This window comes from Cyanistes caeruleus, chromosome 21, assembly GCF_971803275.1.
Source record: "Cyanistes caeruleus chromosome 21, bCyaCae1.hap1.1, whole genome shotgun sequence".
Lineage (NCBI taxonomy): Eukaryota > Metazoa > Chordata > Aves > Passeriformes > Paridae > Cyanistes > Cyanistes caeruleus.
The window spans coordinates 8,066,639-8,078,462 of NC_141721.1; the positions used below are offsets into that span (position 1 = coordinate 8,066,639).

Below are 11,824 nucleotides of genomic sequence, written 5' to 3' on the forward strand. Positions count from 1 at the left end.
GGGATTCCTTGTGTTACACCCAGTTAAAAATACACTTCTTGGGGCAGTAGCATGTGTTTGAAGTGCAGCAGTTACACCATGGGCTTTTTCCGGGTGTTTTCCCTGTGTCAGGAGTTGCACCCGGACGAGATCGACACAGACTCTGCCTACATTCTGTTCTACGAGCAGCAGGGGGTGGACTATGCCCAGTTCCTGCCCAAGATCGATGGCAAGAAGATGGCAGACACGAGCAGCATGGACGAGGACTTCGAGTCCGACTACAAGAAATACTGCGTGCTGCAGTGAGCCTGAGCTGAGGGACAAACCCTGGCATGTGCCCTTGGGGAAGGCGAGACTGAGGCAGAGAACAGCTTGTGGTTGTCATTGTCCCCTGTGAGCTGAAAGCACAAAAAGAACCCCCTGGTTAAGCAGTTAATATCCAGTAGTATCGTTTTGTTCTGTTTTCTCACTACATGCTCGAAACGTTTCTGATGTTGGACATCTGAGACTGCCACTGGCCTTTAAATCCAATGGTTTGAGAAAAGCCGACTAGGACCAAATAAGAGCTAAATTAAACATCCAAATAAGAGCTAAACAGAGTAGTGTAGAGTTTACCAACTGTTCTAACACCCCCCGAGGCTCTCGTTAGGTTTAAGGTAACGGGGAAAAACAATTTGTAGTGTTGTCTTTGGACAACATGATATTGCTACCTCCTTTTTCCTGCAGTTTTATTGCATTTTATTGGCAAAACAGGGAAGGCAAGAGAAGGAAAAGTGCACAAATGGAAACAAATTATTGTCATGGGGAAGAGAAGTTTCCAGTTTTGCCACCACTAATGTGTGTCAGTTGCTTTCTTTCTGTATGTTGGGAGCACAACCAAATCATCATTTGAGAAGAGATTAATTTCTACGCTTGAATGGTTTATTATACTTGTGTTTTCTCCATGTGTTGGCTGTGCAGATCAACATGTTTCAGGAATGGCTTTTCTGCCTGAAGAGTGCTGGCTCAAACTTTCTTGAGCTGCCTCAAGAAGAAACTTCAGGTTGGAGAGAGTAGTTGTGATTACACTCACGGTGTCTTAAAACGTGCACATTGCACAAAACGTTCCCAACTTTTGGAAGGAGAGATGCTTGAGCTTATGTTTCATGACTGGTGTTGCTTTTGAAATTTGCACTTTTGAAAATGCATCTGATTCAATTGAAACCCACGGTTTGTTTGGTTGTGTTGTTGTTGTTGTAAGGGCTCTGGAGTGAATGGCTGTGAATATCCACTGTGTATTTCAAAGGAAGAAGCTGTGGCTGTCAGGTAGCTGTCGTAGCATTCATGGATGGAGGTGGTTTGTTTTTTTTTACTGGTTTCCTAACTCAGTTTCTTGTTTTCAAAATTTGGTTGCCTTTTCAAATTATCTTTTTGTTTGTTTGTTTGTTACACCAGGTTATGCAAATTCTTGCAATTAAACCAGATTTGCTTTCCATGCCCTTGCAACACGCTCTGTAATTCAAGGGGCTTCTTGCATGACGGGAAGTGTGACTGAGTCTCAGCAGAGACTGGAAAAAAAGAGGGTTGGTTTTTTTTGAGCAGGCATTTCTTTAAACATTTTCAGTGTTAAATTGTTTGCATATCTGAATGAAGATAAAAATTTTCACTCTTTTGGCCTTTTGTTCTTCAGCTGAGCTTAAGCAGCTTATTAATTTTGTCGTACATCATCTTCCCAGTTCTCTAGATTTTTGTACCTTCGCTAGCAAAACTGTTACTCACGTGGTTCTCTGCGATCCATGTTTGGATTCACTTTGGGGAGTTTGACAAGAATGCCAAACCTTCAGTGAGTTTATCATTTCCAGGAGGATCTGGGGTTTATCCATTGGAGAAATGGTATCAGCTGGTCTGGCTGTCTTTGCTCAGGCAGAGCCCTCCCAGCCTTTGGAGGTTGTGCCTCTTTGGGGACAGCAGATCTGTTCCAAAAACGAGTCTTGTCTTACCTGTCAGGTGTTGCTCCTTATCCTCTATGGTCTTTTATCTTTAAAGTGGTCTGAACATTGAGCCTAAAGAAAAGCAAACATGACTTGTGAATTTCTAGGTTAGAAGCTTTTTCAATGCCCACTTGTCTACTCCTCCCTCCGCAAACTCCATGAAAAGTGAAAGATTTTCAGCTGATTTACTTTAAAATGTTTTATTTAAGCAGGTAGCACAATCTACTAATGTTATTTGATCTTCTGTGTTTGTTACATTGGTTGTAATTAATTTTTTAAATTAAATTAATTCAAGAATTAGTAGTAAATTTATTAAGTTAACTATTAACTACGTTCACTTTGTAAATTATTGTATAAAACTTATTGACAATGCACTGACTTTAGAAAGATGTTAATGTACATAAATGCCTTGTAAATAAAATAGTGTTGATGTACTGGAATATGAGCTGTATTAAAACAAAGGTATTGGTAATTGTATATGGAGTGAACCTGTTTATCTGTAACTATATTATTCAAACAAATTAAATACTGTGGATGCAGATGAAGTGTCACTTCTTGTCAGATAATTTTTAATAACTGTTTTCCTGCTTTGAAGTGTCTGTGCTGCTTCCATGAAGCTTAAATGCCTTTGTCAATCCAAAAGCCGAAGCGTGGGCGTGCATCCAGCAATTCTTTGCAGCTTCTTCATTGTTTACAAAAGGTAAGTTGGGTATTTTATTGGTGATAATAACACTTATTAGTTGAAAGCAATCCATGTCAGCAGTGAAGTGATCCCTCAGGTACAGGAAGGCTTTGCTGTGGTGTCCTTGGACAGGATCTGCAGGTACCTGATGTGCAGTCCTGGTGCCTGCGGTGTCCCTGCTGCAGCCAGGGCTGTTTGCCCACGGAGCTGGTGATGGCAGACAGTGCTGGACACTTCCCCTGGGCAGGCAGGGATGGGAGAGCCCTGCTGCACTCACAGCCCTGCTTTTCTCCAAGCAGGAAATGGATCTGGTTGAGTTGGCAACCAGATCAAAGTCTGCACAGAGCTGATGTCAGGAGCACGCATCACCTCGGTTCTCGAGCGTTTCCAAAAGCACCGTGCTGATGTTTAGCTGGAAATGAACCGTTGTTCTTATTTTCTGGCCCTTGAAGGTGCTCAGTGGGTATTTATCCAAGGATTAGCATGGCTCCAGCATCCCCAGAGTGTCTCTGGAAGTGAAGCCATCTCTGGCTGGGCTGGGAGTGTTGGTGCAGCACTGAGTGGTGACACTTTCCTTGTGATCAGCTCTCAGAGCATTGGTCATTCTTACCAGGTGTGGTCACCCCACGGTGTCATTGGAGTCACTTGGGTATTTTCAATGTTGAAAATTTAATTTCAGTATAAAGAATATGGACTATGGTAGTTCCTGTCAAGAATTTTCCTCTGTGAAGGCTTTGAGGTGTTGAAAGTGGAATTTAAAAGGATGAAAAACTCTAATTACCGAGGCTGTTCATACGTGCTGCTGTCAGTGGTAAAGCTTTTATTGATTCAGGAGTGCAGCAGGGGACATTGAAGAGATGAAGGCATCACATCCCTGCCCAACCTGCAGCTGTTTGCTGCTGCTGAATCCTTTTGACTTCCCAGATCAGAACTGCACAGGTCTCGCAGGGGGGCTCAGAAATGAGCAGGGAGCAGGGGGAAATGAGCTGTGGATTTATTTTCCCTGGTCCCTTTGTGTGTGTGGAAGTGTGTCCTGCTTTTGGGGTGGGTGTCCTACAGACCTGGGGTGGCTTTTGATGCTTCTCCTGGGAGGGAGGGGAAGGACACAGCAAGGACAGCACCTCTTGTGCCAAACCCTCTTATCCCCCCAGAGAGAGGGGAGGGACAGATGCACTGACCCTGCAGAGCCCTGCCCTTCCCTGAAATCCCAAATCCAAAGGCATCCTGACCCAAGTGCTGGATCCATTCTGGAGCTGCTGTTCCTGCCAGAGTGCATCCCCCTGCTCCCTGTCCTCCCCTGCCACAGGAGGCTCTATCCCTGCTTTTCCCTCTTGAAATATCAGAATATCCCAGATTTATCTGTGAGCTCTGATCATGTCCTGAGAACGTGCTGGGCTCCAGGCACAGCTGCTGGCCCGGGGCCTGGAGCATCCACGTAGATATTAATTATATTAATTATACCTTTTGTTATCCTTTTTCCCTCAGGTCCAGTAAATTGAAGCAAGAAGTGAGTAAAATGCAGTCATCCATGCTTGCTGATTTATCGTTTCAGGAAAATAAAAACCTGTCAGGAGCTGGGGAGATTGTGCCTTTTGTTTGGGACAAGCCTCCAGCTTCCTCGATCGTGTGTAAAAGATTTCCTGTTTGTGAAAATGAAAAGCAATGTTTGATAAGGTCCCTTCAGCAAAATGAGTCATAAAGGACAAAATAGATTAAGGACGCTTCTAGATTTGACAGAAATTAAATTTTGCTGGGAGTTGTGAGCATAGAAAAGCAATGAGGAAAATTTATGGCAAAATACAGCTTTTATTTCTATTTAGGGTCATTTCAGACAGACCTGATGACTGAGCCTCACCCAGTTTTTAGTAGTGCATATAAAACTTGTGGTGAGAGCACAGAGATGTCCCCAGGTAGGTCACAAGGTGCTTTGGGTGGTCAGAGTTCATGCACTTCCCTCCCCTGCAAAAGAAAATAAACAGCAGCAGATGCTTCAGAGTCTTTGTCAGTGTTTGTGTGAGCTGGCAATGCAGCACTCTCTGTACTCTGCTATTTTTTATCTCAGTGCTGCTGAAATTCTTTTCAGCATTAGATTTTTATTGGTTGCAAAGTCCAAATGAAGTGGCTGAGAGAGCTGAGGTGTGTGATGCCTTCTTTTGGGTTTTGGAACTACTGTCTCTAAACTGCTGTGAACACTCTCAGTGTTGTTTCTCAGCTCTGTGAGAGGTTAAAACCCTGTGTTTTCCTCTGATCCTGAACATGGGAAGCACAGGGAACTCCTGGGGCCCTTACCAAGGTATTATTTTGCATAGAACTATTGAATCCCAAGTTCTTTCTGACTCTTCTCCAGCTTCTTATTCCCTCAGTTGTAAATCACATTGTTTTTACACCATGAATTTGAGAGGTTTTGGTCAAACTGAGGTTGAAGAAAGGAACTAAACCAACAAATAAATTGGAGAGGTGGTGGATTATAAGCTATACTTGGAACCAATGAAAAGGTTTGAGGCAACAGGTTTGGCTCAGTCTTTACATCATCCAGAAGTTTGTCCAGGAATTGCTGCATCTCTGGGTAATCTGGTTTAAAGTTTGCTGAAATGTGATCTAGAAAGCAGAGTTTGAGGTTAAATCTCCTGTGTGTTTAGCATGCAATGAAATTGTGCCTTTACCTAATGCAAAATATTGATGTGTCTTATAAATAAACCTTGGTCTGCCGAGGAGAAGCTTCAGGAAAGCTGGAACGTGGGTGTTGGTTGGGAGCTGGATAACAACAAAGGGAAGCTGCTGCTGCAGGGCCAGAAAAAAGGATCCAACACCACCCCTGGCAAATCAAAACCCTTACAAATGGTGTTTGTACTGTGATGTTTGGAGTAGGGAGACAATGCAAGGAACAGGGTGATTACAGAGCTCAGCCCGGACATTGTGAGGCAGATCCCTCCCTGGAGGAGGACAGGGTGACAGGGTGACAGCTGTCCCCTGCTGCCTGCGGAGGGCAGAGGGTGTGAGGGGCTTGTCCAGAGCAGCTCTGGCTGCCCCTGGATCCCTGGGAGTGTGCAAGGGCAGCTTGGATGGGCTTGGAGCAGCCTGGGATGGTGGAAGGTGTCCCTGCCATGGCAGGGGTGGGATGAGGATGTTTAATGTCCCTCCCAACCCAAACCATCCTGGGATTCTGAGAGAGGAAGGAGGAGCTCAGCAGTGGGGCAGGATCAACACACCCCAGTGTGGTGCAGACTCAAATATTTAGGAGTACTTGGGAGCAGAGCCATTAAATGTGGGCTGTGATGATCCCCCAGTTGAAACCAGCCCAGGGGAATTGCAGAGATCAGGGCTGAACTGGTGGAGTCAGAGCCCAGCAGTTCACTCGGGGATGATTTCAACCACGGCTCGCTGCTGGAGGTTTGTGTTGAGAGTCCCCAGCAAGCAGAACAGAAAGGTGGAGCAGTTTTTTTCCCATTCTGCTTTCCTCCTGATATGAAATAAAAAACCCCTTTAAATCAAAGCCATTCCTGTTGTATGCCAGCACTCCTTGAAGGGGCAGGAAAGGATTCCACACAGGAAGGCCCTGGTGCTGCACACTGGCCATGAGCACACGCTCGTGTTTGTGACCTTGCTCAGGAGCTAATGCCTTGGAAATGTTTGCTTGCCATGTGGCCGTGCCTTTTTATCTGCAGGTTTGATTATATAAATGTTCCTGTTTAAAAGACACACGCCAGGGAATAAATCTCTGGGCCCACAGACTCTTTGAGCACAGGCAGCCCCAGCATTTAACTGGTAACAAAGAGAGTTGGAGTGGAAGCTTTTTGATAAAGAGTTGGCAGCATATCAGAGGAGCAGCTTGGCCATGAGATGTGAGCAAGGATGTCATGCTGGGTGTTTAAACTTCTTACCTTTCCTTCCAATTCTTTTGTTTGTTTTTTTTCTTTAAATGATTATGAATGAATTATGAGAGAGAAGGTAATTATTTTCAGTGTGTATGTGTTCAAATAGTGGCTCAGTTAAAAAAGATATTAAATTTGGATTTTAACGTGATCCATAAATCTGACTGGTCTAACTAACTGCAGTTTAAGCAGTAAGAATTAAGAGTGATCTGAAGAATGATCAGCTTTTAGCACAAAATCTCTTGTTTGACTGATTTAACTGGGCCCAAACCTCTGGCTACAATTTAAAGTTTTCTTCCATGAGAGTGGCAGGTGCTGCAGCACAGCAAAAGCCAAGCTGAGTGTGATGAAGGGTAGAGTCCAAATAAACAAAATACACTAAGGAATGACTAAAGGGAGGTGAGGGATAGAACACAGATGTGAATTTCCCTTCTGAATATCTTTCCCTGCCTTTGGCTGCTGTGCTTTGAAGTCACAGAGCACAGAGACTCCTCCTGTACCTGAGCTTTGTGTTCCAGGCAGAGCCCAGCCAGGTTATAAATCTGTAACGTTGCACTTCACCTTTTGTGTCTTGCTTAATGACCTTTTAAAAATAAATGCAGGATGGCTGAGGGGAACAGGATCAGTGGTGGAAAAGCTGACACGTCCGCAACCTGAGCTCTGATCCCTCTGATTGCTCCAGCCCGTTAAACAAAACTTCTTTTGCTTTGTGCTTAAAAAAAAACCAAAAAAAAAAAAGAAAAAAAAAAAGAAAAAAACAAAACAAACAAAAAAAAAGAGGCAAAAGGGGGTCAGGGAAGGGTTTTCTTAGCTGGGTTGTCTGTCTTAAAATGCAGCTGTAAAGTGCTTTACTAGGGAAATGCTGCATGGAGTTATCTGCCTAAAGAACAAGGGTGCAGTCACCCAAATATCAAAATATATTCTATCTGCTTTTTCATTTTCATGGAAAGCTGCTGTTTTAATGGGCTTTTGCCCTTTTGGAAGTGTCATCCTTCATTCCTCTTGCATAAAAATGTCAATTTAAGATCCTCATGAGGCTCTTGTTGTGTTTCCCACAGTACTAAATTTAATATGCACAGCCATAATATAAATAAGTGTCTGATAACTTGCTCAAATCCATGAAAATGTATGTTATCCCTGAGGAATATATTTCCACAAAATGTCCTCCACTTGAATGAAAGGAAAGCTGCAGTTTCCCACCATTTCAGACCGGGAAAATAATTTATTTTGGTGATGATTATAGTAGATATTTTTGATTCATGCATACAATAGTAAAGCTGACACTATTTTCTTTTGTTTGTGTATTTTGCTTAAAATAAAAGATTACTCCAAAGGAAGGCATTTGAGGAAGACTGCTTGCAGAGGGGGACAGATTTATTTTGGCTGGCTGTGCTGTCCCATCAGCTGGACAACAACCTGCACCATTCCCAGTCCTCCAACCTTTCTCAGCTGCCTTTGCCACAATAATTTCCCTGCAGAATCTCTCCTGGAGCTCACCTGACTGATGCTGACAGTCCCTTGCAAACTGCACCAAAAACTTTCCAGCAATTTTACTGCTTAAGATTCCCCAAATATCTGGAACACCAAAAGCTGAGTGTGCTGTGGGCAGGTCACTTGTATTAGCTTTAATTTCTGCAGTTGTGCTGAGCCCTAGCTGGGATTTTATTTCTTTTGGTAGGGTCCTAATTGAATTTTTATTGTTGTTTCCATCCAATCTTTGCAGTTTCCTCGTGTGCCTGGATTTTCCCTGGCTGTGCTCTCCAGCCTGTCTTGCATCCCTGGTCTGATCCTGTGAGCAGCTGGTAAAGCTGAATTTTGCAGTCATTGGTGGGGATTCTTTTTTAAACAAAAGAGAAAAAAAGGAGCAAGGGCTGGGAGGAGAGGAAATGAATTCCATCTTCTATATCTTGCTGTGCACGCTGGTTTTCTTCTGTAAATGAGTTTAACTCTGTGGTGATTATGTGATCCCCTGTGTCCCACAGCCCTTCTGGGAACTCCTCATGTGTTTTCACCAAAATGCTGCCTCTTTCCTGAGGCTGAATCCTTCCTGATGTCCTTTAGTGCTCCTTGAGGAACACACGGGCAGGATTTTGCTTTTTAATAAACTTTATCTGAGGCATTTGTAAATCGTGGCCTGTGGATTGCCCGTGCTCCCAGGCCTTCACTCCACAGCCCCGAAACAGCCCCGTGGCTGCAGCAGGAATTGCACCGGATTTTTTAAAGCGTAATCTGAGTGTTTGTGCTTTAGGAGCTTTGATGGCCTTTTTTTGTTTTAGAATAAATCAATCTGAATCCATCAGATGTGCCCTCATATCTGTGGGATCATAAACCCCAATTTCCCGTCCATGGCCTGGCGCTGCCACATGAAGGAGGGACAACAGGAACCCGCTCTGGGGGGGCCGGTGTGACACCAGAGCTCTTCTGCAGGATAAGACATCGTGTTCCTGCCAATCCAAAAACAAAATTGTTTTTAAAAAAGGGTTGTAAAACCCTTGGAGTAAGTGGAGCCTTGGTAGTTTTTCTGCTCCCAGCCTGCTCTGTGGACTGAGCTCTCTCCACATTCCTGGGACCCATCCCAGCTCCCGATCCCCAAAATGTCTGAGCTGTGCCATGGTTTGGAGCCCTGAAATCCCCTGAGGAGATGGAAATGAGTTTGGAGCCCTGAAATCCCCTGAGGAGATGGAAATGAGAGGTGAATGTTCCTTTTCTCAGGTGTGTTTGGCAGGAAGGGCTGCGCAGAACGTGCAGCATCATCACACATGTCTCAGCTGGCAGGGCTGGAGAAGCTTCACCACCTCCATAGTTGATTTTTTCTCTTTATCCTGTTCTTTTAAGATTTAAACTCCTTTTGTTTTCCTCAGTGAGGTCACTGCTGCTCTACCAGGATTATTCTTACATTTCCCAGTGGCTGCTGGGCTCCAGGACATGAACCATTATGTTTTACTGCCTGTAAGAAAAGCGTTTTGTGTAAAGCTGAGAGCTTCGTGTACCACAAACCCCAATGATTGTAAGCTTACAAAGATACTGCACTCTTGATAGGGATTGTCTATGATTTATTTAGAGTTTAATCTCAACATCAGCACAGTCAACAAAATGTAAAACTTCTCTGCCTTTCTTTCTCTCTCATAAATTCTTCATAACCACCCCCAATCTGCAAACTTATCCATCAAGATCTCTGTGCTGGGAACAAGGAGCAGCCCTGCTGAGGTGGGGAGGGGAAGGGTGGTGGCATTCTAAAGGTGATTCCACTCCATGGAAACCAATGTGGTTTTGTGAGGCAATAAAAAGGAAAAGCAGGGAAAAGTTTAGATGGCTTGGAGTGGGTTGTTGGAAAACAAAACTCATTAAAACAGTGTCAGCTGTTTGGGTGTCTTTTACATCAAGCTGTTTGAGTTACTGGATGTGTAAATCACTTCAGAAGATATTAACAGGTAGAAAAGGTAATAAAATAACCTCAATTGATTACCATCTTATACCCTTTATGATATAACTTCAAATGCGATTTGCATTCAACTGCAAGAAGGGAAATAATGTGCCAAAGGCATTTCAATTAATCGCTGTAGTTAATTACACTCATAATTTTACTTGTGTGACTAATTATAATCAGGTTTTAGCGGTGTATATGGATTTATTTCTGATACTAAAAACCCCAAACAGCAGGTTATTTTTAGGAAATGCATTTAAACCTCATAATGGAAACTGCATGTTCCCATTCTCAGCAGTTGTCTTGAAGGAGCTGTGTCTGTTCAGGAGGAATTTGGAGGAGATCAGTAAGGAAAAGCATCCTGGCTGAGGTCACTGTGGCCCTGCTGTGCCTCCAGCTGGGGTTTCATTGCCTTTTCCACAGGTACACATAATTTACCAGTAAATCCTACATTTCCTTCCTTTAAAAATCCAATTTGCATATGATATTCTCCCACACAAAGAAAGCATTTCCCACAGCCACTTCAGTTCCCAGGTTGTTTTTCTGTCATTGCAGAGTTTTTAAATCCCATCTCATTCAGTGCTTTGTGGAAGAAAATCACCAAGTCCACTTTTAACTCTATCAAAATGAGCCTTCCATCTCCAAGAGTAATCATTTCTCATAGAATCATTTGTAGAATAACAGAACCACTTAGGTTGGAAGAAACCTTTAAGATAACTGAGTCCAGCTGTGATTTTTGGGGTGTTGCTCCTGGGCAATGGGATCCCCATCCCTGGAGCAGAGGGGGTTGGTGTTACACCTGGTATTTATTAAACTCCACACTTATTAAACTCTAAAACAAACCTGGGAAGTTTGATAGGCTTCTCTGTATCACTTTTTTTTTTTTTTTTTTTTTTTTTCCTACAGGTAGATGAATGGATTTTTTACATGGATTTGCTGTGTGACACATTTTTAGTGGGGAGGGTACTGGCAAATGCTCTTTTCCTTGTGGAATCCGCATCTGGATGGGAGAGGAAGTAAAGGACAAAGGAAAAACCTTTATCCTTCTCTCCCAGCAGTCATAGAAAACTAATTTTGTCCAGTGCATTTTGAGCTAGTGTTTTGTCACAGGAGGAGCTGACAGTAAGTGGAGTTGCCAAATTCGTCAGAATTCTTTGTGGGTAATGTAAATACATTTCTTGTGAGTAATGGTTTGGTTTCCTTGTCTCTTTGTGCTTCCTGAGAAAAATATTTTGCTGAAAACACATTGTATTAGGAATTTTTTTGTGCCTGCCCCTGCTGTCACCCTCTGCTCCCCTGATGACTGGGAAGGAGCAGTGCCTTCACCTCTCACACCTCTGGAGGCTGCTCTCCAGCCAAGATGCAGCCCAAAGCTGGGAAAGGATTGCTTTTGGATGGGTTGTACAAACCCATTTATTTGTTTTAACCCAAATTTTAATTGCCAGTGTTGTTTCATTTTCCCTGGGACTGCAGCTTTCAACCCCCCAGTCGTCAGCTCTGGCTCCAACATATGTGAAATGTATCAGTGCAGTTCTGTGCTAGCCCTTCTGGACATGGGAAAATAATGTTCTTGCTGGATCCTTCCAAATGCTTCTGTTCCTCCCCCCACCCTTTCCTGTATCATGCCTTGGCTATTTGTCCTTCAGGACTGACTGTCATTTCCTGGTGTCTTCACAATAAAAGAATTTCATGCCAAACATCGCCGAGACAAAATTCCTGAAAACCAGCACCTCAAGTTACCTGTGGAACAGCAAATTGCTTTTCCATAGCCATCCTCACAAAGCAAATCAGATGTCCCACTCACAGCCTTTTTGTCTTTTCCTGCTTTTTCCTGGGAACAGCTTTTGCTGGGGGTTTTTGTTTATTCCCTGCATTGATGCTGGTCCTGTCCTTGTCA

At 43.5% G+C, this 11,824-nt stretch overlaps 1 protein-coding gene across 9 annotated transcripts in view; it reads left to right on the plus strand.

Annotated features, from left to right (window-relative positions):
* USP32 (ubiquitin specific peptidase 32) overlaps nucleotides 1-2,488 on the plus strand; it is a 62,217-nt gene extending 59,729 nt beyond the window's left edge. For all 9 annotated transcript variants that reach the window (XM_086858960.1, XM_086858957.1, XM_086858956.1 and 6 more), the window contains exon 34: nucleotides 112-2,488. In XM_086858960.1, the coding sequence (XP_086715086.1) occupies nucleotides 112-285 (174 nt within the window). In that variant the 3' untranslated portion in view covers nucleotides 286-2,488. The remainder of the gene's footprint in view (nucleotides 1-111) is intronic.
* The last annotated feature ends 9,336 nt before the right edge of the window (nucleotides 2,489-11,824 follow it).